Source organism: Embiotoca jacksoni, unplaced genomic scaffold, assembly GCF_022577435.1.
Source record: "Embiotoca jacksoni isolate LCO1_2020_lvr unplaced genomic scaffold, fEmbJac1.0.p SCAF_13, whole genome shotgun sequence".
Taxonomy (NCBI): domain Eukaryota; kingdom Metazoa; phylum Chordata; class Actinopteri; family Embiotocidae; genus Embiotoca; species Embiotoca jacksoni.
In genome coordinates this window covers 12,234,869-12,262,793 of record NW_027185263.1, presented here as the reverse complement: position 1 = coordinate 12,262,793, position 27,925 = coordinate 12,234,869, and the positions used below count along the sequence as shown (strand labels likewise).

The window sequence follows — 27,925 nt, the reverse complement described above, 5'->3', positions numbered from 1 at the left end:
AGACAAGTTTCATGAAAATCGAGCCAGTAATTCTTCTTCAATCCTGCTGGCAAACAAAACATACCACACCAAAATCAGAACCTCTTTGGCAAAGGTAATAACAAAATATATATATATATATCATCATAAACATTTAGTGTTTAACACATTCGGTTTATCCACCAAAGATCACTGCAGCTGCTGAAGTGATACCAAATTATAATCTGTCTGAAAATGCTGTCTGTACCCCTGCAACCTTTTGTATATCACACTGGTGGATATTCTTTGAAAATAAACACCAAAATCTCAGTTACCTAATGATTGATATGAAAAGTGCCACTGTTAATGTCAACATTCGGATTCACTACTTGCACTATTCTTTATATAGATAAAAAAAAAATAATATATTATCTGTGGTGCAGCTAACAGAATAAGAAAATTAAGAGTGATGGCAAAAAAATTTTTTTTTTAAACATGAAAAGATCACCCACAATGTTCTTGATTAAATCACGTTTTATTATTCCTAATATTAGATGTAGATACACAAGTCAACAAACAGTATTTTCAATTTGTAATGAAAATGCTCCACAGCACACTGACATCGTGTGGAAGGGTCTGAATTACAGACACGTACCTGAAAATGGACAGCAGTTATAATTGTTGCAATAAGTTGCATTAGTAACAGTAGTAGTAATAGTAACAACAGTAGCAATAATGATAATAATAGCAATTAATAATAGTAATGGTATTAACAACTCTGAATTACAGAGGAAGGAACAGACATTTGTCAAAAGTAATGAGAAATGAAGGTTGGTGGACAGGCTCATCAAATGCTGCAAGACAGACCACTGGATGAAAAAAATACAAGCTCCCACTAGACGGCAAATATCCTGCCTTCATCTAAAAAAAAAAAGGAAGCTCAAATTGTCACCAGTCTGTTTTCACTCATATCTAATACTTAACAAGTAAAAGTTGTGTTGTCTTCATTAAGTACTCCATTGTTACAAGTACTATAAGAACCAAGAACTTATCTCTTTGACATCAATAATACATACGTTCCATGTTCTGGTCAAAGCTCACCAGTAGCACAATGTTATTTGAACAGGATGCCATATGCAACATCGAATCACAGCCAGCTGAGGACATTTCCACGAGACTGGATTGCCAGGGTCATTCTGCATTAAATATACAGTACAGTATTCATGGGTGAGTGTGTGTGTGTGTGTGTGTGTGTGTGTGTGTGTGTGTGAAAGAGAGAGAGAGAGAGAGCGAGCTTGTGTACAGTATGTCAAGTATGAGAAATGATTTTGCTTCACATGACCAATTTGGCCAAACTAATTTGAATCATTCACATTCAAGTGAGCTGATAAGAAAATACACCGTGACCTTTGAACTTGAACTCCCTAACGTCAACTGGACGCTGGGTCGGATGTCCAGAGCAGAGGAAAAAGTCGACTAGCTCATCCACCGGGGAGGAAGGACTCCTCCATTCAAAACTTTGCACTATGTACGCAAACTGTGTTGGCTCACTTATGTATGCAATAACCTTGTTAAAACCTGGTTCCCACGTAGTAGTTTAGTTTAAGGTGACTTAAACCAGACTGAACCTAGGAGCTCTGTCGCACATCCGGGATACAAAGACCCACGGACAGTGGCAAGTGTGGACCGAGCGCTGCTGACTGAACTCGGTTCAAAATAGTCTCAAAGTGGATGTTTGGGATATTTCTCCTCTCTGACTTGAGTATTACCATATTCATTTGGGACTGGAAAATAAGGCCGACCTGTTGAAACTTCCAGCTGGTTGTGCTATCCCAACACTTTGGCTCAACATTCCCGTGAACTAATCACTTCCTCAAGGCATGGTATACACATCCAGGCAGTTGCCAGCTTTAAAGAGTTACTTTCAATGTGTAATAAATTACAAATAGTTACTCGCAGTCTACTTCTTGTTACCCAGTAATCAACTGTTGCATTTGTGCCGATTTAAACAGCAGATTAACACTTGTGTGACTGACTAATAACCAATTCAATAGTCGCAAGTTATTAATGTAAAACCGCGCTGCTGTCTACATTCACAGTATACTGCAAATGCCCTTTTCACTCCAAACATGTACAGTATGAGGAAACTAACAAACACTTGTCCTTTTTTTTTTTTTTTTACATTATCCATATCCGATTGTGACTATCTTGTTTTGATTTATTCAAACTGCCAATCACATAAAATCAGTGGCTCTTCAATCCTGAATATTAAGTGATCTCATGTTTCCAGAGTACATCGACACAGAAGAGAGTAGATGGCAACAATTAGACACATACAAGTATAAACCTACATGAAGTCATGCCACATATGAAAGAGCGCAAAGCCCATCAAAGAGAATTTAGGAGCGTTTCCTCTCTGCTACCGCTGGTGAGCAGAGTTGTCATCCTGATGTACCTGCATCTATGCATATGATGTAACTGACATACATTAGGTCATTGCCACAGGGCACATTTTTAACATTCTCATCTTCGTCCTAAGAAAACTTCCTTTTAAGAGCGTTTTAATGAAAGGTGGGTCGGTAAAAAAAAAAGGGTTCAGTGTATCTGTAGCGGGTTTTCAAGTAAGGCCCGTATCTCGGAAAAGCGCATTCTTCACTGCCTATCCAATCTCACTTCCACACTCCTCACTTCATCTGTAATGAGATCTGTCAGCTGTCCTGCTCACATCCCTGCAGTCTGCCCCCCCAAAATAAAATGTGCTTCAGCTTTTTATCTACAAACCGCCCCCATGCCTTCACACCTTCACACCAGGAGATCGAGAGAACGGAAATAGATATAAGAAGATCGAAACAGAAATAATAACCGTCATGAGAAACGTCATTGGTAATGTCAGCTTACACAAAAAAAAGAAGAAGCAAAAAGCAAACTCATTCCGGCAATATTATTTTGTGTTTGTGTCTGGTTTTCGTCGGAGTTCCTGAAAAAAAAAAACAGCATCCATCTGGCCACGTTTGATCAGGAAGAACATAAACATGCAAAATCCACAGCACCACAACTCACACGCACACTAGAAAACTAATCTTCTCTGCTTTGTACAGAAAGAAAAAAAAAAAAAGAAAGTTGAAAATCAAGCAGAAAAGATCACTCAAAAGAAATAATCAAATACAGGCAGAATTTGAGATCAAATAAAAAATAAAACCACTTATTAAATATATATATCATTTTCCCAATGAAACTTGTGATCACTTACTGCACACTGCTAAAATTTAATGAGCTTTATTTTCTTTTCAAAACACCTCATTAACTGTCATTCCTAAAAAAAAAAATTACAAAAAATACATACAAGGGCAAGCCCAACATTCTCCACTAGTTTAACCAAATTTGTTTCTCTCCACAAACATAAATCAAGATTATCTACTGTCAAATTAATTAGTTTGTTTTCTCAAACCAGCAATTGCAAAAGATAAATAGTAATAATTATAATAATATCAATAATATCGATCAGGTTATTAACATCAATACCAAGAACAGAAAGAGAGACTGTTGTGATCCTTCCCAAAAAAAAAAAAAAAAAAAAGAGCATTTGAAAATGAGGAAATGAAACCAGAGTGCAGCAGAGTGGAAAGCCGTCATCCATCGTCTTATGAGCTCCCAACGGCTCAGCTAGTCGGGACTCGCTGAGGAGAAAAGATTCCTGCTGAGGAGGAGGATCCAGTTTGGTGGACTGGAACTGAACCGGGACTGGATCCCTGCTAATGGCGCCCACACCTGTTACCGACAGAGAGTACTGAGCCGGGCTGCTCTGACACTGGATGAGGGCTTTCATTGTGCGGCTAAATGTGAAATACGGATTGGCTGAATGAAAAAGTAAAATGACAGATAAAACCGGCGAGGGAGAGAATCGAAGAGAAAGAAAAAGAAAAAAAAAAAGGTTTTCTGTGAGCCACGTGACGCAGCTGTCGACAAATTCCTTGGGGCCTGCACTGAGAGCAGCGTGTTTCTATGACCTGTTTGTACTTTCCTCTCTGTTTGCCTCAGTCTGCTGAAATTTTTGACGGATGTCGTTTCCACTGGTGAGTTTACAAGTGTTCTATTTCTTTTTGCCAAAGAAGCTGAACCTCTTCTCACGATCCTTGTCTTTGCCCTCTTTGTTGCGCATGGTGACACCTCCGGCCTCGCCTGAGCTGGGGGAGATGGGAGGCATCGTCATGGCACGGCTGAGGGCCCGCGGCCCTGCGGGCGAGTCCGGTGCCCCGGTTGGAATGGAGCCGAGGATGGAGCGGATCCAGGAGCTCATTTCCGCCTTTCAACAGACAAAAAAGAAGAAAAAGAAAAACGATTGACGTTTCGTCGTTCCTTCGCAGCACACAAACGTTGATTTATACTCATTTATTATTATTTATGTGAGTGACATGATTTGGTTGTGTGCGTCTCACCTCATCCTTTGCTTGGAACAGGTACTCCTTCCCATCCCCGAGCCTGCAGACACGGGGTTGAGTCAGAGATAAACTATCACCTCTAAAAACATTCCACTTTTATTGTCTTCAATCTAGAAGAGGCCCAGCAGTACGAGGACTCTTTGTTCAGGCGGTTTTTGTGTTGTCTCTCTTCTCACCTGAGCTTGAATACGTGTTTCCTCTTCCTATAGTCATGTGCTACTTCACACACAGCCTCTCCCAGGCTGATGGGCACCTCGCCGTGATACGGGATGCCGTTGCTGGCGCTCTTGCCGTCTTTGTAGAAACCGAGACTTCCTTTTCTTAGGACACAGTACACGTTCTGCCAGGACCTGTGTGAGCAGATGAACCGGATTAAGACGAGAAAGCTTTCCGCATAAAACATCCGTGGATTGAAAGCTCATTCATTTTGTGTAATCTATCGACAATGCCTCTTATTTCTGTAACTTTCATTAGTAAGCCGAGACCCGACTAAGTTAGAACTTTTTTCAAAATTGAACTAAAACCACGTCTTTGTTGTCTGGCCTCTCTCGTGTTTTCCCATCATGCACGTGACCAACTCCTCTCACCTGGTAGCTGCCTTTTTGCTGTGGGACTCCATCTCCTGCTTTCGACAGAGCATCCCCTCCATGGTGTCTGGCTCCGACTCGGCTCCGCCCCTGCTCGGTAACGTGGCAGACGGATCAAGGCGAGAAGATGCCAGCCCGCTGTCTCTACCCGGTCCATTCACCGACTCAGACTCCGAGCCCTGCGGTTCAAACCGGGACATGAAAGGCGGTGAGGAGGGAAGGGGGGGAAAAAAAAAAAAAGAAAAAAAAAAGCGATTGAACGGAGGAAGGGAGGAGCAAAGCAGCCATTCACAGCCATACATGAAAAGCCATGATGACGTTTGCTTTGACGGGACAGTATGATTGCCGGAGATAACGGCGTCAGAAGGTCCAACACGATCACAAAGTACACTGACATTACACAAACATAAATACTATCAAAATAACCACACGTATGGACAACATGCACGCTACACTGAACACGTTAAAATGTACCAACGGAACCGGAGACCAGATTTGTTGTGAGCAGACGCGGACACAAAATCACATTCAATACAAATGTAAATATTACTACTCTGTAATTTATGGTAACTGTGGATAAAGGAATAATTAAACACTGTAACACACAAACACAGACAAAAACTGGTCAGAGGGACACGCACACACAATCACAGTTCAACTCTTCAGGCTTGATCCTTGCGCTCTCCTTTTCCTTTTTAGTCACAGTCTGACTATTTAAACACTGAATCCACAAACAATAGGATTCCTTTTAACGTAAGTAGTCGAAAACATCAGCTACAGAGACACTTATATTGTTTATTTTTCCTCAATAAACACTTTTCTAGACAGATGTGACATATGTCCCCATGGCATGACTTTCACACTCAAAGGGGAACACACACATGTATAAGGAAAGACTCCAACAAGCTACATAGAAATAAGCATTGAACGGCTCTAATTATCACCACATTTACTCTCTGGGCTCCACATTTACAGACACTCCTGTCCTGGTCAATATGAGCACACATATAAATACCACAGCAGACTTCACCATGTTTGATCCATGACAACAATGTGTTCATGAATCTGCAGCATTAATGAAACGTTAGCTCATGAATAAATAAAGCAATGGTTGCATCTGTGAAGAGAAGAGGCACTGCAGTTGACCAGGAGCTGAGTGGAGGGTGTGAGAGCGGTGGGGGGGTGGGGGCTACAGAGCTGACCGTGGTACTCACACGCTCCGGCTGCTTTGGCTTACACACACGCTTAGGCTCTGATTTCTTTCCCACTGACAACGATAGCGATAATGACAGCTGGTAAAAACGCAATGAGAAATCGTTAACAAGTCTGTGTCGGTGGCAGGAACTTGAACGTTAGTACATGGCTGCTTTGCACTCCTACAACTTCAGCGTAAGGTCTCAGTCACTGATCGATCCTTCTCTGGCGTATCGGCTGCGGACCCAAACGTCGAGTTACAACACAAGCAGCCAGTGTGGACTGCCATCATCACCTCCGAAACACGTGAAGTCACCCGGTGCTTCTTTTCGTCGGTCAGTGATGAGACTCGTCGAGATCGCACGCGTGACAGTTTATTGTATGCGACCCCACATACTCTTGAGGTGTGGTTGAGTTTCTTCCTTCAGCTCAAACTGATTTTTTTTTCCTCAGAAAAAGTGCTGCTGTATTATTTCTTAAATATCATCCCCAACATGTGGCTGTGTATCCCTCATATACGGCATTGATATTTTCTTCAAACATTTCATGAATTATAATGAATGTCAACTCTTAAAAATATATTTCTTTCAATAGCCTAATTAAGGAATTCATGTCATGACATGACCTTAACAAAACAACACTGTGATTATAATTGAACAGACGGAGACAGGGACACACATTCAGAAACATTTACACTATGTATGATGACATACTTACAGGTTTGGACTTCTTCTACAATATTTTCATTAATTTATGGTTTGCAACAAAAAGCTGTTATGTTTTGATATTGTCAGTAACGTAATATAAGTAAACTTATGCATGAGGTAGTCACGCTTATATAAACACAAATGAAATGTATTTTCTTCAATTCTGTCTGATAAACCTGATCAGATAAGATAACAAGTGTTCGTACATTTAGCAAATCCATCTCATTTACTAGGAGATGAGGAAGGACAACATGGAAAAGACATTTGAAGACATGACACGTTAAATTACCTTGGAAACCTGTTCAAATGACTTCACACCACGGACCTGACACAATGACACACTTATTAACATGTCGCACCTGAGATGTGTCGTTGTCGCTGTGTACTCCGTTCACCGACACCGACTGATTGAGTGTGGTCTGGTCCAGACTGGTTCTGGGTTTGAGAGGAAGAGGAAGCAGGTTAAATACATTTTTAAAACGTTTGTTTACACCAGTAGCGCTCTGCTCCACCTAAACTCCTCTTTGGTTTACCTGGCTGCGGAATCATGCGCGTGACTTTCCGTCTCAGATTGTGCCACTTCTGCTGGTGGTGGTGTCGGAGGTCGCCGTGCTCTCTCCTCTTCCTCTCGCCTTCTCTGGATCTCGTGCTCCTCCAGCTGGAAAACGGGAATTCAGAATATCTCAATGTAATACTTAACGAGCGAGGATTTCGTTGCTTACGTCCAACGAGTGACTGACATCCAACCCATCCTGTATCTACCAGGCCACTTCGGAACAAACCGAATCTCTGGACTTACTGTAGTGAGTTTCTCCAGCAGCACGAAGCGCTCCTCCCAAGATGCCGCGAGTTTCTCGAAGGCCTCGTGGCGCTTAATTAGGCTCTCTACCTCATCCACGTTTGAGCCCAGCTCTGCTGCCCGCACCAGAGGTTCCTGCCCCGCCAACCACGATTCCGCCACGTAGGCGTCACGTCCAAACTGCAACACCTCCAGCACTGACATGAGTGAGACGGATACCAGCAAACAGAAAACAATGAACGAGGCATTAAGACATACATCGCAAACAGCATAGCAAACTATTGGTAGCGAGTCAGGTACATCTGCTGACTCATTCAGGGCACTTTCAGACAGGCAATACCTCTATTGCAAAAAACACAGACTTCACTCATGTCAGTAAGACGTTGCTGTTGATGCAGGGAGGATTGTCAAAGAAAAAGGAGACACAAAATTGAAAAATTAAAAGCACATGCAGACAAACCAAAAACTTACTCCTGCCTACATTTTTGCAATACCACAATCAACAATAATCAAATGCACGTAAACACACATGGCCTGTAGAATACTATGCAGTGTTTACTTTGTACAACTGTGGCATAAAAAAACCTGCCAAAAAAAAACGATGGCTCCAATGATAGCGTCGCACAATCCTATTTCCAAGTCGATCGAACTGCTGCACTCTCTTCCCATCGTTCTGGCCTTCAAACTGGACGGACTGGTTTGTATTTGATCTGCAATCTGTAGTCTGCAGCAACATGACTACAACAACATGACCCCTGTGTCTCTTTTGACGTGGCACTATTAGACCGAATGCTCCTTTATATGGACTTGCTAAAGCATGCATACCAATTTGTAAATGGTCCATCTTGTCTTGCCACTTTTTGTTGATCTTGTCTCTCTTTTCCTGGAGTTGAGCCAGTTTCTCTCGGATCTGTGGATGACGGAACATTTGTTCATTAAGTAAGTGAAAGATCAGTTCTCGTGTTCATTTTATATTCAAAACAGTTTTGTGTAAATATTCATTGTTCCTCCTGAAGATAACAGTAAAGGTGACCCAATGTAAAATACCTCATCAGCTGCATAGTGATTATTGTTGATAAGAGTATTTCCCATCTCCATACAGGCGGTAAAGCTGTCCGCCCTGGTCTCAATCTCTGATTTGATGTCTTGATGATTGGCAATGACCAACCCTGCAGAAGACACATCGCTGGTAAAACAGAAAGGAGAGAGAGAGTTAGATATAAATGTACATACGACACTGATCATAGCAGCTTTTATTACAATCACTGATGCATTAAGCATAAAAGGGCATTCACCGCGGGCTGTCATGTGCATCAATCTGCAGGTTGACTCCATCCATCCAGAGCATGAGGTCTCGCACCATGTTGAAGAAGCGGAATTTCTCCACAGTGTCCAGCAGGAGGAGCCTGCGAGCCTGACCAGCCTCCAGCAGGCCCTCCCAGGCTGAAGTCACAGCGTGCTCACTCCTGTTAATGTCATCTGCTTTCTCGCCAGCGTAGGCCTTCTGCAGTCGTGCTGCATCATCCTGCACTTGATTCACCTAAGAGTTCAAAGAGGAAGAGGGGGACATTCAGAGTTCTATTCACATGCCGCTCCTGGCATCCAGCAGGAGTTCTGTTTATAAGGTGATGGCTGACCTGTCCACTGAGGGCCTGGATGTCATGTTCGAAAGTGTTGTGCTGTCTGTGAAGATGCTGAACGGTGTTAAGATCACGGCCAAGATCAGAAGGCAGCGCTTCCCTCTTCTCCTTAACGCGCCCAAGCACCTCCATGGCGTCTTGATGGAAGCGGTGCAGCTCATAGGATGCTGCCAACATTTGTGTGCGTGTGTCAATCAGCTCCAGCAAGTCAGCCCAGGCTTCATTTAAACCATCCTTCCACTCGGCCACACTGGCGTTCTCCGGATGACCCGACTCAATCAGGTCATCTGCCAACCCGTTTACACCATCGACGCGCTCCTGGCCGATAGTGCTGGTGTCACGAGCAAACTCCCGGAACTTGTCCCTCAGCATCTGTAGAAAGAAGAATCAGGGCAAAAGGGAGCAACATAATTAATTCAGTTAAATTTCCCAGAGCTTTTGTGTCTCTAAAGCATGCGACTTGAGAAAAAAAATAACTCACTGTGACATGCTCATAGTCCTGTCCTAGTTCATGGGAGCCAGCAACCACCTCCCGCTCAGCAATCCACTGTTCCAGATCATCCACCTCCCGCTTCAGCTGGGTCAGCCGCAGTCTCTCCTGGAGCCGCCCGCGACGCTCCTCAGCAAGGTCTTTCAGGCCGGCATACAGCTTATCAACTTGGGCTTGTCGTAAGGTGATTCTTTCGCTGTTAAATTGAAAATAAGAGCATGACGGATCAGTGGTTATGGGTGTCCGACTTCACTGATAAGAAGGCAAATGCCACAAGTGACACTTCAACATTTAAAAAACTGCTCGGACTCTCTCACCTCTCTGGGTGTTCACTGGTGACCATGTGGCGACTGCTGTTGGCCAGCTGGTGAATGGTCTGGGCGTAATCTTCAAGCGCCTGCTCCAGGATCTGGTGCTTCTTGACCATCACGAGAGCGCTCTGCTCGTCCTGAGAGACAAACAGGAAATTAACAAGTGTTCTCAAGACACGAGCTTCAGAAAGAGCTGCGCCAAGAGTCATTCTATGTCTTAATTTGTCTCGACTAACCTTGGCTTTTTCTTCTGACATCATGTGCAGTTCTTGCTCTCCCATCCAGGCCTCCGCTTCTGCTGCATCAGCATAGAACTGCTGGGCACGATTGGCCTCTATTAAACGGGCATGACGCTTGTCCGTCTCTGCGATCAGCTGGTCCCAGAGGTCCCTCAGCTCAACAAGGCGTTCTTCTAGCACAGACTGTCTCTCACCATCTACTTGGCTCTGAGTCTTGCCTCGTCTGTGGATGTCATCGATGCGAGGCTGATGGCCCTGGATCTCCTTCTGCAACGTCTGAGTCATAACCAGAGACGATGTTCGTTTTTACTGATGGTTGACAATTCCTGAATCTGAACCCACCGAAAGGGTTTGATCATTTGTCAATGATATTGAGTGTTAGTCCCCTTTATCTTCCTTCAAGCGAGCTGCATTACAACACCTAAATCATTGTGTTTATAAAAAAAGATAGTTTTGTCATCACTTTACCTGGTTCTTCTTGATGACCAGCTGTACAGTGGGCAGGTCTTTTCCATGGTCTGTGGAGGTCGCCAAGGGCATCCTCTCTTTCACCCACAGCTGAGACAAAAACAGAAATAATCAAATCTGAGCATCAGCTAAACAGGATACAAAACAAAACACTTACATACTCCATAACTGTTTAGTCAGTTAGTGTGATCCCACTCACAATTTCATCCTCCAGATCTCTGTTGAACTGATGTGCTTCTTTGGAGGCGAGTAGTCGCTGTCTCCTCAGTTTGAGAGGATCCTGAAGGTTGGAGAAGCTGTCAGTGACCCGCCTTTGCTGACCGTCAACCTCAGCCAGTCCAGCGTCCTCCTGGGACAGAGCCAGAGCCTGAGACTGCAGGGACTCCACCTCCTTCTCTCTGACCTCCATCTGGTGCTCCAGCATCTACACACGGACAGTAGACAAGAGTTGAAAGACAAGACGGTAAAACATTTACTTCCACCAAACAAATATGACGAGTTCCACCACATTCACTGAGCGAGATCAGGATCTACTGAAAATAATATCGGTAATGCGGATATTTGCAAAATGTTTAAAATACATCTTTAAGACCAAGCAGATTTTACCAGCTCTTTTAAAATCTGTTAATTTTCATTAGAATCATTTGAATAATTCCTTAATGCTGTTTTTCTTTTATTAGTGAGGACTAGTATTATTTATGTTGTGATTTTAAACTTTGTAATATGACAGTATTTCTTGACAAACTTGCATTAGAATGTGATTTTCTTGCAACATGAAGTCTACCTGGTGCTTCTTGAGGAGGATGTTGACACTGGTTAAATCTTTTCCATAGTCATCACTATGCAGCTGACTCCCGAGGTTTTTTAGCCACACATCCAGAGCGGAGCAGCTCTGTGTAAAGAGCTCTGCTCTGTTAGCATCAAACAGGCACTGGGCCTTGGTGCGGGTCGTATTCTCAAGCTCCTCCCACTGATGCTGTAGGTCCTCCAGGGTCTGCTGGACAACAGGTTTCAACTCGGGCTTCTCCGCCACCAGCGCCTGACCCTCCTGTTAAAGACGGGACACAATGACTTCCTTAATCTGCTGTTTTGGCAACATCAGTGGTGGTAGATTGTACCCATTGTAAAAGGGGACAAAAAAATGTATGAGCAAAAAGTTCCAGTATATAGCCTTCTGTTGGATGTCAATATGTGCATATTTATAAAATTACCTTATCAATTTTGTCTAGCCAGTCTTTGTTGGAGGCTAGCTCTGCCATGAAGGCCTGGTGTTTCTGCCACTTGCTGTGAAGATTTCTGGCCTCATCGTACGACATGTCCTGAGCCGTCAGCATCTTCTCATTGATCCACAATGTAAGCTACAGAGGGAAAAAAAACAAAAAAAAACAGCTTTACAAGACAAGTTTTAATTTTAATACTACCACTACAATACTAAACGTTTCCACATTTTCTCCTTGATCGTTTTTGTTAATTTATTCATGTTATGATTTCATTTGACTAAAACAAGATTTTGACCTCCTGTCCATCTTGGAGGAAGTGCTGAAGTTCCCGGTTATCCTTCAGCTTGGTCAGCAGCTCATTTGCAGCCTCCTTGTTCTTAAAATGCCTGGAGAGAATAAGCAGAAAGCTTAACTGTCTGCTCTTCAAACATCTAAATCAAAATTGAGAACTTAGCGTCTCTGACATCTTTCACTTTTGCTCTAACCTTTCCTGGATTGAATCAACTTTTTCCTGGATCTTATCTGCATTTGCATTGGAGTCATTAATGAGGCGCCGTCCAGCCTCCCCCACACCAGTTATCTTCTCCTCACTGGCCTCTGTGGTGGTGAGGAAATCCTCATGCTTCTTAATGGCCTCTTCTGCTGCCTGTAGACTGGTGGGCATTTCTGTGTGGGACAGCACGTACTCCTAAACAGAGACAAAAGGAATGTTGAACTTGGTTTTCATGCAATTATCTAATTCCAAAGATTTTTTTGCAGCCTGTTTTATAAAGCGCACAGTAAGTGATGTATTGAGATTAAGACATTCAAAACGTTCAAGCAGGTCAAGAAGAAGTAAAACTACAACAAGGTACAAATTACTATTTTTTTGTTGTATTCACCAGGTTACATTCATTCGCTTCAGTTCTCTTAGAATGCCAACTCAGAAGTTGTAACGGTCCTTAAATAAGAATGAACTTTAATTTCTTCTTAATTTCATATTTGTACCACTTTGACCAATGATAGCAGTTATCCGAGTTTCATGAGACAGTGACCTTTACCATAGAGATCTGTGAGATTCAGATCAGATTCATTATGTAGTGTTGTATTTTGTATATTTAAGGCACACAGTTATTTGGCTTTTAATGTGGCACTGACTGCCTGACTGTGGACTCATTCACTTGTGCCAAACGTTGTTATTTCAATGAAGCCACAGCTCCCTGGCACAGTCTTCATTTCCATCGTGCATTTTCCTAACCTGGCTGTTGAGGAAAGCTTCTGCCTGCTTTGCATCTCTCAGGAAAGTCTGGAAGTCAAAGGCCTGGGCCAGAAGACTGTGGCGGTTCTCCCACATGCAACGCAACTCATGCCAGCCGGTGTCCAAAGCCTGGAGCCTCTGGGCCAAGAACATGTACTGGGCATCTGTCTGACCTTGGGTCACCTCCTCACCGACTGCACGCATCTTCTCATAGTCCTCCTTATAGTTATCCACCTCATTCTTGATACTCTCATGCTGGGCCAGCAAACTCTCAGCCTCAGGCAGAGAAGTGGGAATGTCCTCCGAGGCCACGGCTGTCTGGGTGCGGGATAGCCAGGACTGGAAGTCATCCAGATCCCTAAGGAAGCCCTGTAGCTTGCTGGCTTCGCCCAAAGACTCCTCCCGTCGCTTCATGGTGGCGTTCAACTCCTCCCACACCTCTTGAATCTCTGCCAGGCGTCCTTGGATCTCTCCAGCCTGATCTGGATGTTCCGTTGCCAGCTTTCCTGCTTCATTTCTCAGGTCATCCAACTTGCCCTGGAAAGAGATGAAAACGTATTTAACTATAGAAATTATGACAAATTAGCTTATCATGAAGGCCAAAATAATCTTCCAATCATTTTGCCTCGTTTTTATATTGAGTGTTCTGTTCCCTGCCTCCACCTTTAACCACTAGATGTGACTTATCCATACCTGAATAGCTTCCAGGTCCCTCTCCATGCCAGTTAGTTTGCGTTGCAGTGCCATCACTCCAGCCAGGTCATTGCCCAGGCTCTGAGTAGACTCAATCACTTTGGTCTTTTCTCTCATCCAAGTCTGGATCTCATTGCACTCAAGGTGGTAGTTCTGGATATTAAGGGCCGACTCAAGGTCTTGTTTCTTTTGACCAGCCAGTTGTTCGAACTCCTTCCATCTAAGGACAACATCAAATGTAAGACTTAAGACACGGACCACAGTTACCTTATACTTTATATTTCTGTGTAAAGTAGTGGGTTTTAATAGACCTTAAATGTTAGCTCTGACCTGTTGTTTAGTTGGTCCTTTGTCTGATGGATTTGGTCTTTGTTACAGGTGTCTGAGCTCAATAGCTGCTCAGACACTTGGTTTACATCAGTGACACGAGTGCCGAGGTTGTTCATCTCAGGTTCCAGTGTCTCAAATCTGCATACATAAAAAACAGACAATTATTAAGTCACCCTGAGTCTTGCCTAATGTAGATATTTCCATACATAATAAAAGCAATACATTTGAAAGCGTTGACTACATACCTTTAAGAACAAGATATGTTCAACTTTGGTTTAATTTTTAAACACTATCTCATTTGTTTGATATTAAAAATGTAACTTTAAGGGTCAGTTTCAATCTCTCCAACTTGAATGTGTTTTGAAGGAAAGTAATTTAGCCATAATCAAATGTCAATTTAATCTTATGTATCACCAGTTTTCCCTTCCCTCACCCACAGACTCACCTCTGCTGTACAACCTCCAAGTCTTCCAGTTTGGTGGGGATCTCCATGCCATGTAACCACTGCTCCTTTTCCTCCACCCAGAGCTGGCAGGCACCAGCTTCACTGAACATGCGGTAGAGGGCCAGGGCACCTTCCAGAGCCTGGCGCCGAGATGCTGACAGAGACTCCAGTTCTTCATACTGCTGCTCAATAGCAGGTAGGCGACCATCCACCTACAGTCAGCAATAAACAATAATTTAGTACAACATACAGCTGTCGTCACTGAAGAGGTATGAAAAACAAAGCACACATACTTGAGGGAAATTTATGTAGGCCTGTGGCAGTGCTTGAGTCTGCTCTTGCAGGGACTCAATGAGAGGCCGGTGGCTCTGGATCTCCTCCGCAATCTCCCTCTGTTTGCGAGCTAGAGTTTGGGTGGAGAACTCATCGTGGCCCACCTCTTGACTGGACACCTGTCTAAATGTCTCCATGATCCATGCCTCCATGTCACTGGCATCTGTTTGAAACTGTTGCAGGGCCACCGCTTCCTGAAGGCGCTGCTCTCTGAGCTTGGTGGTCTGAGGAGCACAAAGAACAAGAAAAAAATATTTGGAGAAACTGCCTTTATAAATGTACAAATATGAATATCAAGATTAGTGATGAAGACGCACGTCCTCCAGATGAGTCCACTGTCCACGGATGTCTTCGATCCTCTCAGTGACCTGTGGGGCTCCAAAGTGTCCTTCTTTCACCAAGGCTTCTCCAACTGCAATACTGTTACTCAGCGGGCCATAGCGGGCTGCCATCTCATCCCTGAAAGCCTCATGTTTACTACGTAGGTGAAGAGCAGAAGTGAGGTCTCGGCCACAGTCTCCACTGGCCAGGATCTGCTCCTGCTCTCTGATCCAGGCGGCCTCCTCCCCGAGATCCCACAGGAACTGCCACAGACGACGCGATTCCTCCAGGCGCTCTCTGCGTGTCCCAGCAAGGTGACCAAGCTCCTCATAGGCTTGACCGAGCAGGTCAACCTTCTCACTAACTAGTCCAGGCTCACAAGGTTTATAGGCTGGCAATTAGAAAAGGCAGAAAACACGGCATTTAGATACGATGCACAAACAGGTCAGACCAAAATGGCGTGGCCTGTACAGAGAATGTGTAAATCCATGATTGAAAACTTACCCTGCTCGTAGGAAGTGAAACGATTCGCAGCTCCCTGCACTCCCTTGATCCTCTCTGCCTGACCTGAAATGTCAGCCTCTACCAGATTGTGTTTTTGCAGTAGGTCTAACACATCGTGCAAATGTTTACCACTGTCCTGAGACTGCAGACGACCCTGAAAAAGACAGAAAGCACAGTCGAGTAGAATCATTGTTATTTTTTAAAATCTTAACAATATATATATTTTTTTAAAAAAACAAACATCTAAACTCTGTTTGCAAATACTTCGAGCTGCAGTTTGCAGTTGGTGACATTTAAATGATGAAAAACCAATAATAATGAGTTACACCAGAATTTTAACAAGATGTAGCTGCAGACCATCAACCTAAACCAAAGGAGAGCTAGAGTCATATGACGTCAGAAAAATATCTTTAATCTGAGCCATCCTGGCCTTCTGCTGATGAGCAGTTTACAAGCATTATAATTATGTGGGAATGCGTGATTAAATTGCTAACATTAACAGCCTGCTTCCAGCTACCACTGAAAAGTAGAAGAGAAATTGATTAACCTCAACCTGGACAAACAAATGTATATAGTTCACCTCCTCGCAAGCAGTTCCCTATCAAATGAAGCACCTCTGTAGTCTTTCTCAAATATGAGAGAAATGTAAAGAAAACATTCAATGTTAACTAGGGGAAGGGTCAAAGTTTAAAAGGACAAATCCTCAGATTAATACTGCACAGTCATGATATTTAATCTGAGGCAGGTAAATGTGCTGCTTATAAAACAGATGCACAATTGTCAGACTGATGCACAGCTGTGGGAGATTCCACACCAAGACATCGCCAATAGCAACAGCTATGACAAGTAGAAGTGCAGAGGGTACTACAGCCGTCCCACCCTCGGGTCACTGAGTTTTTATACTGTCTCCATCTCTGGTCTCCATCACTCACTACATCCTTAACACCTACGCACAAAGTGTTTTGTCATAAGTGATGACACTGCTGCCAGTGGAGTCATATTGACCGCACATGACAAAGTATAATTTACTATGTTGCCAGGGCATCATGATGATCTTTTGCACACACAAAAAAAAGGTGGAATAACTGAGGCAATTTGATTTCACAAAGGCATTGCAACAATAAATTGGTTTCAGGGGAGAACCACATCAAAAATATTCTTCTTGCATATGGATCATAAAGGAACAGGTGCAGCAGCTTCCCACAAAATTATAAGGAAATTTCATTAATCTATCCTCAAATTCCTTCCAACAATATAACTTGAGTGAAAAGGAAATATCTGCAAAAATGACAATTAATTCCCATTTCAATCACCAGTCTAGGAAGTTAGATTCCCATTCAGGAAGTCTGTGTATTAATAAAGTAGTGTAAATTCAGTATAGTGAATTATGCTGCAGACTGTAAAATGCTGTGCCTGTGGCAATACCAGCATTTTCAGCCTGGAAGGATACAAATAAATCAGGATCACAGCATCCAGGAAAATTTGGCATCACCAGATTTAACCATCTACGAACAACACAATGACTGGAGCCTACCTCAGTCGACCTTAATAAAGCCAGCATCGACTGGAAACAAAGATAAGGCTAGACCTGTAAGAAGCTAATTAGTGCTGTTAAATGCCGACACTAAAGCTGCCAGGGACATATGTGAACAACTACTATCTTAATTGAGAGGATTATCAAATTCCTTTTTGTTAATTGAAAACTAAACCAACAGAATGGAGGTATAATAGCAGTAGTTCAACATAAGTTAAGTTGTGTAAGCACGTGTTTGGGTCACTTTTTACCTTCTCATCTGCCATCCAGTCCATGATGTAGCGCATCTCCTGGAACAGTCTCTGTAGGTCACGATGGGCATTCAGACGCTCTCTGCGTGCAGCCAGGAGCTCTTTTAGGTATTCCCAGAGTCGAAGCACATTATCCCTTCGCGCGAGTACACGCCGTACATCATGGTATCCCTCTGCGTCCAGCTCTTTGGAGACCGCCTCTACAGCAGCCACACGCTCCCAATATGCCCCGATGTCTGTCTCAATGGCCTCATGTTTACGGGTGGCAGCTTCCACTGCGCCCAAGTCAGTTCCAAAATTATCCTAAGAGGAAAACGCCAATGATTGTGAGTCTATTCATTGGGTTTCAAATGCATCTGGAGCCACACACACACACACACACACGTGTTTAGAATTCATTAAATATGATTTTCTTCTATCTACCTGAGACACCAGCCGCTGGTTTTCACTCAGCCATGTCTCTCTCATGGCTGCTTTCCGGTCAAAACGGGCAGCTAGCATTTCCAGCTTCTCCTGGCGAATCAGCTCGTTTCTCAGTGCCAGCTCTCGCTCATGTTCGGCCTTTTCCAATCGTTCCCATGCCTGCCACAAAAATGAAAACATAGGAAGGCCTGTATCATCCAGCATTTAGGTTACTATTATCGTATACACGATCTTGCCAATTTCATAAAACTACATTTAATTAGTCGTAGATGACACTCGTGTGGTCTGACAAAACCTTAAAGTGAACATGAACATTTCCCAGAAGCATACAACTAGTTGCCTTTTTAACATACTGACTACACTTCATGTAATGTTGTCGTCACATTTATAGATGGAAGGCTGTATTTGCAGCCCCCACTAGAAGAAGTCGTCATACCTTATTGATGTCAGAGATGAGTTTGCCCTCTCTTGGCATGTAGACTTTCTGGTTGTTTGCTCTCATCTTGCTTTGGATGGTAAAAAGAAGAACTTCCAAGTTTCCTTTCTCTGTAAATCTGTGGAGACAAGACAGCACTGCTGTTTAACATACTGCTTGGTATCACATTTTGGATAACAATCATGGACTCTTTCATGGGCTGACTCAGCTGGTACTCACTTGGGGGGTTTCTCCACAGTCCTGTAGGAGTTGAAAGCCTGGAGCTGGTTCTGCACAGCGTTCAGTGAGTTAGCTAGCTGCCGATCGTTGAGCGTCACTATGGTCTGCTCTATCCATTGCAGCAGCTCTGAAGCCAGGGTTTCGTACTTCTCTATAAGCTGGTCAGCCTCAATAGCGTAGTCGAGCACCTGCAGCAGAGAGATATTGATGAACCAAGCCAATGGAGGGACGAACACTCAATGTACACTTAAAATATACAAACACATGTACTGTATATTTATACACAGCTAACCTTGCCAATTCGTTTGCCCTCCACTGCCAGGGCTTTCATCTTGGAGAAGTAATGGTAGTAGGTCGCCACATAGGTAATGATGGACTTTTCATCAGGCTGATCTACATTAACATCTGGAAGAAAAAAAAAGAGCATGAAACATCTGCACCTGCGCTCTTCCCCATTTCTAAGTGGGCAAATACTAAAAATAACCAAATTAGAAAGAATCTGAATGAGAAGTGTTAAACGGTTTCCATCCTTGAACGTGCTTTTTGAGATGTCAGTGTAGTTGACGTGATGTAGTGTCGTCTAAGCTATAATTAATTGCAGTAATCCTCTATAGCCTAACTCCGTTCAATCTGTTTCGGGCAGCGGCTTAATGCCTTAGTGGACAGCATCAGGCCCTCGATGTAACTTACTGGAGTACTCTGTGTTTTTGCGGAGGCTTTGCCCACTCACCCTCTGGGTCCAGCAGCTTTGTGAGCCCCAGTTCCTTCTCAGCCACATTGAAAGCATTCTGGAGATTGTAGTGAGCATTGGATCTCTTCAAGTTATCAAACTCCATCAGGTCAGGTCTGCAGAGGATGGGGAACAATTGTGACTTTAGTAGGAGAAGATTGCAGAATAGAGCAGGGTATGAGAAAATGGCAGCATCATTCAGACTGACATACAGCATTGTGTTGCGTTATAGAGAAAACAAATGATTGCAGACCACTCTGTTTACAGAGCAGGGTGGATAAAATATTCCATTGGAATTAGGTAAAGTCATCTGCATGCAAACAGGCTTTTCATCTGTGGATTAAGCAAGCTGCTCCTGCCAGTTATTGCTTATTCTTGGCTGAGCCATGTTTTCATGTTGAGCTTACTTGGATACTGGAGGAGTATAAAATCGGTTTGGGGGTCTACATACTATTACAACTTTAAATGAGCACAACTTGGCATTTACAAAATATGAGAAAAAACAAGCTATTTTCCTATTGAGCTTCAGCGTATTGAACTATACAATGGTAATAAAATCCTTTACTCCAAAGCATAGTTTTAACTCACAAATCACAACAATACATTGCAGATATAATGGGAAGAAAAAGAGAAAAAAAAACCTCTTTGCATATTTTTAATTGCCTGATAATGTAAATGGTAGCGTCATGGTTTACATAAGTATCCCAGGGCTCAGTAACTCCTGAGAAAGCAATGTTGGCATTCATGTATCAAGTATCACCTTCATTGTGTGCAGTAATGAACAATACTCTCTGCTCTGTCTGAGAGAGGAGCTCGAGCTACATCTTTGACTTTGAATTTACAGCTGAAATTGAACTTCAGCTACTGATGGCTGTGTTACCAGCAGGGTGTGCAGCTGAGTTACCGAGCATTGCTCTTCATAGAAAATAAGTGGGTTATTATTTCTGTGATCTAGGTCATCTTACTCCCTATTTTATGTTCATCCTTTTAGCCATACTGCAGACTGAAGAATGGGAGGAGCAGCAGGAGACCTAAATAGAAAAGGGGAAAGAAACACTCCAGAGGAGGGTAACGGTGCTGCGACAGGTGCTCGTCATCAGCCAAAGGAAGATAAACAGAAAATACTGGACACATTTTTCAGTTGCAGGATGACCTAAAACGATTTAAACCCTCATCAATGTTATCCGATAAGGACAAGAGGGGACAGTTTTAATGCAGTAGGTGACATCAAGTGCAGGGGAAGTCACTGACCTGTGTTTGTGCACGATGGCATTGAACGCCATACCATCTCTCCAGCTGGTTGTGAAGTTGTGGATGTTGACATTGGGGTATCTGCAGAGACCAGATTAGAGGTCATTAATCATTAGCTCAACACAATGATTAATCAATAACCCTCCAGTAAAAACATGACTAGCATAAACTGTCAAATGTATACTGAACATATTGTCAGTATTGATATTCTGTTTTGAAACTCTCCCTCCAGCTCTCTTCTACTGCTCCTTTCTTACCCAGCAGTTTTCATTTGGCACCAAAGCAGCAGGGCGTCTTTCGCTGATTTCTTCTCCTTGTTGTCCTCTGTCTCCACACTGATGTCCTGGATCTGTCAGCAGAGCATTCATTCAATTAAAACTGTGTCCACATAATTTTACAGATTTACTAGATTATCAGATGTCGCAATATTATTATTGTAATCAAGTATCTGTTACTACACCATACCAAATTTCAGGAGGGGTGAAAAAGAAATGGCAGTCAGTTCATTACTAAAATAACAGCATGAAGAATTACCTTGTAAATCAAACTGCAGCTGCATTAACCTCTATTAACCCCATTTTGTAAGTTTGCCCGAGCTGCATGCAGAGACCTGATGGTGGAAGGATGAGATCCCCACAATCACTTTATTTTTTACCTGGAAGCGAAGGATGATGGTCCAGATGAGACCGAGGGTGAGACGGTGATTCCCATCCACAATATCATGTGAGCCCATGTTTTCTAGATGGACTTTTTGCTCCTTGAGAAACTGCAGTGCTTTATCAACATTCTCCAGGCAGTGGATACGCATGCGGCCCTTTGTGGGTTTGGGCTACGGGGAGCACAGGAAAACGAAGGAAGACTTAGGTTGACATTGTTGAACAAAGTAATTACTAAACACGTGAAGAGGAGAAGGGGTGGCAGGACTTTAAGAGAAAAACAAGACATGAAGCACATGACTTCTCCTTCCTCCTGACTTGTGCTGAGCCCGGTCAGGGTCATGCAGAGGGCCTGGGTCAGGCTTGGGACAGAGAAGGGTGGTTTCTCTGAGATACTGACCAGCTGTTCTCCTGAGAGCACTTCCAGTAGGCGGATTAGCATGCGGCCGTCCCGCAGGTCAGTGTACAAGTCACCGATGCGACAGGTCACTCGGCCCAAGTGAGAGTTTACCCATTTGGTAAAGGTCTTCTTCTGCACTGCTTCACGCTCATCTGCAAATGACAATGAAGAGAAGGGGGGTTGAAGTCGCATTACACAACCAAAATCACAAGTGACTCAGCTGACTGAGGTGACACTTGCTTCAATATCATTACTGTGTGGAGATTACTACTTACAGGGAATCAATTTTGCTCTGAACAAATACCGATGCAGTCTATAATATGATCACTTCTGAGTGCAGACAGGTGACAGTAAATCATAAGGACTTGAGCCGTGGTACTCTGTAGTTCATTTCACAGATAAGCTATGCCATTAAGTCTTCAGGATCATTCTATTGACAGCTTAGTGAGAGGTTTTCACTCTTCAGACCAAAGTTTACTGATGACTGTGTGCATTGCTAATTACTCTAATGAGGTAAGAGAAAGAGTGACAATGCAAAATTTCACACAAAGGCATTGACAATAGTTAGTGCTTTTTCTTTGTTACTTTATATGAGCAGGACTAAAAAAAGAATCACAATAAATTAAGCTGTAACAGCAGCTCAGACATATGGACCGGGGGAGTAAGAAGCTAATCCTGCTCCACCACCTAACAAGGTGACCTCATTTCTAGGACACAAGGTCGCCGTTCCTTTTGAAAACACGATTCTTGCCCTGTACTGACTGCACTGCACCGAAAAAAAAGCCCACGTAGCAGACATAAAATAGATCAGATGACCAGCTCTGTACTAATAAGAATCAAATATAGGAATACTTGCAGCAGCATGAAATGAAATGAAATATAATACTGGCGGACATAAATGAATCTTTTCAAACAATAAAAATAGCAAAGACTTCATATTTTGATATCCATCATCAAAAAACCCAAACCACTATTAGCCACATGTTGAGTGCAGCTGTGTATGTCCATATAATAGGTGCACACCTTACATAACACCCTCGATAAAAATAAATCTTAATATGTAGTTCAGATGTTGCGACAAGTCCAAAGGAAAGATAGAAATGTAACCAACGCGTCAGAAAGTAGTTTTAAGGGGTCAAGAAGTCCAGCAACCTGAACACTAATTTGACAAGCATCTGTCCACTGTCCTTTTTGGTCTCCCTCCCTATTCAGTGGAAACAAGAAATTATTTATAATACAGCAGTCCAAAACAAGCATTTAAAGCTTATCGAAGGCATTGTTTCTGCTAATGTAAAAGCTGAGGCAGCTCAGTTTGTTTGAAAGAATGTATTCCTTATTTTGTTGCACTAAATTAATTTGTATTTTTACACATAGACATGTTCATTTTTCAAAGGCCAAATCTAAATATCTAGTCAGTTCATGAAACAGTGGGAGACTATGAAGGTCAACAAGGTTAAAATAGTTATATTAAAAGAGTTTAGTACATTCATGGAAGTTTCTGTAAAATAAAAGAAAAAGAAACAAAAAGATGCCCGAAAACGATTTCTTTGTACACAGTGATTGAAATTGCATCATAAAACTAAAGTATTACTAAGTTATGACAGAGTTGAGTTGTTACAACTTTGATTAATAAATGAATACTAAGCCACTCCAAAACTAGTGAGCAAACTGAGGTGACCAAAGACAGCATGTTGTGTAATCAACCTCTACCAACCGTCAGCTAAAAAAGGAAAAGATTTTGAAATCTCACACGCGCCTCTCGTAACATCACGGAACATATAGCTGTTGACCTGTTGCAAGCTGAAGGTTCTTCCTCTGTATCAATACGTGAGACAGGTCTCCTTTGGGAAAATATATAATACAGTAAGACAGGCAGTTTCTTCTGATGTACTTATAAAGCAAATTGAAACTAATAAACTACAAATTTTCCCTAAACTAAAGTTTAAGTGCATCACAGCTGTTTTTAACCTGAATAAAATATGACAGAGTCCTCTACAGGTGTGACTTCTGTAACTTATTATTAATTCCCTTCTTAACTACCCTCAGGACTTTTGTTTCACCCTCTATCTTAATGAGCAGGCTTCCGTACTGTTTGTTAATGCACCACCAACATGCTCTTAAGGCTGCATACGTTATACTATGCGCATCAGACTGGTCTAATACAAATTTCTGCCAACTCCAGAAGGCCACACCTGTCCCATCTCATGTTTTCCTTGTTGGGACTCACATTTCAGTGTCCTTTATGGCCATCTGAGCTTTGAGATGAAAACATCAGGGAATGTCACTCTGCCAAATACCATCACGAAGAAGTGTTTGTTGTAAGCCTAGCTAAGTGATAAAATGCCAGAGGACTGTGGATCAACCTTCCGTCATTTGCTTTTCTCTTAAGAGCACCATCTGCCAAAGTAAAGTGGCCCGTGTTAGAATATTTTTGGTTACAAAAATATTTCTTCATCTCTGTTGAATCTGGAGATTTGGAGAAATATACAGAGATCTACAATCGCTTCAGAGAGTATTCCAATCTCTTCACATTTGCATTGCAATATAAAGGTAGTTTTAGATGAATAAAATTGGCTTTTTTTTCCAATCTACTGACAATAACCCATAATAACCAAGTGAAAACATGATATTAGAAATGTTTTCAAAAGTATTCATTCATTACTCCAAATTTTGATCAGATGCATCCTGTTTGCTTTAATAATCCTTGTGATAAGACTAGAACCTGACTGGAGTATGACTGCGGCATTTAAAGTATTTGGATAACATTAAGAAAGGAACACGAGCGTATATAATTGTGCGTTCAGGCAGGTGGGAATTGGGAAAGTTCCCATTTAAGAACACCCCGAATGGGAACACAGCTAGCAAACTATGAAGGGTAGGCTAACCAAGTCGTACTATTTACGAAACAAGTATATTTAATTCTTTCATAACTAATATTGCCATGTCAAGTGACATCAAACCTACTTCTCTGAGCTCTCAAAAACCTCCTACTTTCGAGTGGAATATTCCCAGTTTGACAGATGTTTAAGTGTATTTGCCAACACGAAGCTCAGAACACAGGTTGGAGCTTTCCCATTACCGTAACGTCCCACAATTCACACTGCACGTTAGGACAAAATCCAAGTCATGAAGTTCAAGGAACTGTCGGTAAATGTCCACATTAAAACGATGGCAAGGCACGGAGCAAGGCTGAGCTACAAAATCACTTCTAAAGCATTCCCCGTTTCCAGGAGCACGGCCGAATCAAACATTGTGAAATGAAATACATTTGAAACCACCAGGACTCTTCCAATCAGACCATTATGGTAGAGTAGCTAGACCGAAGCCACTCATGAGTTAAAGACTGGATCCTTGAAGAAAACCCTCTCAAGAGTGCAGAGAGCAGAGACCGGGGATTGAGGACAAGCGTCTGAATGTCAGCTGAAGCCCAGACTTAGACTTAATATAAGTTCTGTGGAGACAACTGAAGATAATAGTTCACGGACGCTTCCCATCCGATATGACAGAGCTTGACAGGATCTGCCAGGAAGAATGGGATAAACGCCCCAAATCCAGGTTTGCTAAGCCTGTGGAGACTTTCTCCAAGAAGACTCAAAGCTGTAACAGCTGCCAAAGAAACTTCTACAAAATATTAAATTCAGGAAATGAATACTTCCGAAAGAGAGATTTCAGTTTTTTTTTATTTTTTTTTTATTTTGTACAATATTTTGAACATGTTTTCACTTTTATCTTTCATGTTACTGCCTGTTGACTGAAATAAAAGTAATTGTGCCAAAAGTGATGGAGTTTGAATACTTTCTGAAGCGACTGTATAATTGAAATTTTCATTTGAGAAGTTTAACAGTTGAAGGCAAAAAAATAGGTGGCTTCAGAAAGAAATATGAACTCCAAGCAGCTGCCGGGGCTGACTAGAGTCATGGCCTACAGGCACAACTACAAAGTCAAAAACAGGCGTTCCCTGCTATCCCGGCTAACAGCTCTTGTCTCCTGGATAAATGTGTTTTCTCCTGGTTTATCTAAACTCAAAGATATCAAGACAAACAAGGAATGTTATACTGTTACAATTAAACAGCCACTCAGTTAAACAGCTCTACTTTAGCTTTACAACAAATTGGCGGTTTTGGGCTGTGGTTCAAGTTTCTTGTCATTCTTCCCTCCAAGAACAGACGCTCACCAGACCTGATTTGTGGGTCTTCCCATCTTACTCATGTGTACTGACAGATTATTAAATCATTAAAAAGACCACAAATTGATTTGAAGCTGTTCAATGAGCCAGAAAAGGTGGGTTGCTGCGGTACATGGAGTACCGTGGACAAGCCCACATTCCTCCTGCGGCTTGGTCATGTTGTGACAGCACCCAGCATTAAGGAGGAGGCGGTCGGCAGGGGTCCTAAAGAAGAAATGCTGCTCCCGTGCTGGTGCTGCAGTCCTAATAACAAGGCTACTGCACAAGAACACAGGACAGACAAACACGGACATCAGTCCCTGACGTGTTTGCTCATTTATAGCAAGCAAACACAAACTTGTCATCAGGTCCGGCTGCAGCAAATAAGGGCAAGACTGCTGCAGCTGTTTCGTCTGACAATGCGACACTTGTGGATCGTCTGGTTCGTGCATAGGAAGATATATAAAGTTTAATGTAGATATAAATGGTGAGTAGCTATAATTTAACTTGTAAGAACGCACCGCCTCAACAACAGGAAGTGAGAGAGTGTATTTTTTAACAGAGCATACACTGATAATTGAAGGTGTGACAATACAAATGAAACAGCAGCTATGCCTCCTCTATAAGGTCAGATTTCTAAAATCATGCATAATACCTGCAGAGCCTACCAACATTTCTACACAATAGACGACAAGAGAGATGAACGGGGAAATCTGGACTACAGAAACCAACCGTACTAATTACAGGTAGTCTTGCTAAATCCTGCATAATCTTAGCTTCATTTGACAAACAAATATTACTAAAATGACATTCTACACCAGCCTTCAAACATGCATAATTCAAAGTGATGGCTCTCACTAAAGTTCACTGTGCCAACATCAGGGGCTACAGAAGGTGATAATATTATGTTTAATGTATTGATGTATACATGCCTGTAATCCAGCACAAAACAGAAAATGGCTGCTCTGGTATTAATATGAATCCTAACAAGTGTACCCCATTGTCTAATAAGGATTCAATCTACTGAAATATTTTTTTTTCAACAATTGAAACGTGTAGAAACACAAGTACTCCTAACCACTAAATTGCATTAAAAACCCTCTGGGACAAGATTTACATTTATTCTTATTCGAGTTTCACAGATATGAACATTTAAATCCGTTTTGAAACCCCTCTCCTATCCTCGAACTCTATCTCTCCTTAGACCTGTGTGTGTTTGAGCTACAGAGACACAAGTGATTCAAATTTTCAATGGCATGTTTTTCTCCATTGTTTCGGCTACTAATGACAGATCAAAACTAGTAGTTAGAGGCATCACTAGATGTTTCGACAGCATATTTGGGCTTGTCCAGTCACTTTGAACATGTTCGTGTTTGATTGTAAGCTTTAAGTATATGTCAGAGTGAGGAAGTAGACCGAGGGCCTGTCTCAGCCAGTGCCCTCTTTACAATTGAAGGTACTGGGGTTTAGCGCACTGCTGCTTTCCTTTTTCGCATTCAAACAAACTCGGGCACTGTTGACGATGATGAGTATCTGCAGGTAATCTGAGCAAATATGCCGCCAGGCTTAATCCTGTCTGTGTGGCTCATAGTGGCTGGGATCATGTTTGGTGATCACATGGAGACAGATTGAACCAACATTGACTTAGTGAGCAGAAGAAAACCATATCATATCTGGTCTTCAGAACAACGTACGTGCAGTCTAGGACAGAGATTAAGTGATTATCAGCTGCACTGATTGTACTGAGGTCGTTTAATGTTTAGCTGATCCTTTGTGGGTACCTGGACATTTGATACTGATCAGAGAAACAATTTCCCATTTCCCAATGATTTACCATTTCTTGTTTATATTTCATGTTTCATTTATTGCCTGTAAAGTCTGCTGCTCTCTGAGCTGACAATCTCAGAAGAGATAGTCTGATCACCAGCAAATGTAAAAAAAAAAA

General features: G+C 42.4%; 1 protein-coding gene across 4 annotated transcripts in view; it reads right to left on the bottom strand.

Annotated features, from left to right (window-relative positions):
- Positions 1–474: 474 nt before the first annotated feature.
- Positions 475–27,925, bottom strand: part of sptbn2 (spectrin, beta, non-erythrocytic 2) — a 50,941-nt gene continuing 23,490 nt past the window's right edge. For 3 of the 4 annotated variants that reach the window (XM_069146571.1, XM_069146572.1, XM_069146573.1), the window contains exons 3-40: positions 21,816–21,967; positions 21,415–21,588; positions 21,017–21,108; positions 20,760–20,840; positions 19,509–19,624; positions 19,071–19,183; positions 18,779–18,966; positions 18,560–18,677; positions 18,124–18,282; positions 17,701–18,003; positions 15,916–16,069; positions 15,408–15,802; positions 15,051–15,314; positions 14,758–14,969; positions 14,313–14,450; positions 13,983–14,202; positions 13,290–13,826; positions 12,538–12,740; positions 12,348–12,438; positions 12,044–12,190; positions 11,617–11,880; positions 11,032–11,256; positions 10,833–10,922; positions 10,362–10,640; positions 10,132–10,262; positions 9,806–10,010; positions 9,322–9,696; positions 8,980–9,224; positions 8,732–8,870; positions 8,510–8,594; positions 7,685–7,881; positions 7,419–7,543; positions 7,245–7,320; positions 6,199–6,276; positions 4,985–5,163; positions 4,574–4,747; positions 4,395–4,437; positions 475–4,261 (exon numbers count right to left, since the gene is read on the bottom strand). In XM_069146571.1, the coding sequence (XP_069002672.1) occupies positions 4,049–4,261; positions 4,395–4,437; positions 4,574–4,747; positions 4,985–5,163; positions 6,199–6,276; positions 7,245–7,320; positions 7,419–7,543; positions 7,685–7,881; positions 8,510–8,594; positions 8,732–8,870; positions 8,980–9,224; positions 9,322–9,696; positions 9,806–10,010; positions 10,132–10,262; positions 10,362–10,640; positions 10,833–10,922; positions 11,032–11,256; positions 11,617–11,880; positions 12,044–12,190; positions 12,348–12,438; positions 12,538–12,740; positions 13,290–13,826; positions 13,983–14,202; positions 14,313–14,450; positions 14,758–14,969; positions 15,051–15,314; positions 15,408–15,802; positions 15,916–16,069; positions 17,701–18,003; positions 18,124–18,282; positions 18,560–18,677; positions 18,779–18,966; positions 19,071–19,183; positions 19,509–19,624; positions 20,760–20,840; positions 21,017–21,108; positions 21,415–21,588; positions 21,816–21,967 (6,980 nt within the window). In that variant the 3' untranslated portion in view covers positions 475–4,048. The remainder of the gene's footprint in view (positions 4,262–4,394; positions 4,438–4,573; positions 4,748–4,984; positions 5,164–6,198; positions 6,277–7,244; positions 7,321–7,418; positions 7,544–7,684; positions 7,882–8,509; positions 8,595–8,731; positions 8,871–8,979; positions 9,225–9,321; positions 9,697–9,805; positions 10,011–10,131; positions 10,263–10,361; positions 10,641–10,832; positions 10,923–11,031; positions 11,257–11,616; positions 11,881–12,043; positions 12,191–12,347; positions 12,439–12,537; positions 12,741–13,289; positions 13,827–13,982; positions 14,203–14,312; positions 14,451–14,757; positions 14,970–15,050; positions 15,315–15,407; positions 15,803–15,915; positions 16,070–17,700; positions 18,004–18,123; positions 18,283–18,559; positions 18,678–18,778; positions 18,967–19,070; positions 19,184–19,508; positions 19,625–20,759; positions 20,841–21,016; positions 21,109–21,414; positions 21,589–21,815; positions 21,968–27,925) is intronic. The other variant, XM_069146574.1, reaches the window with a different exon arrangement.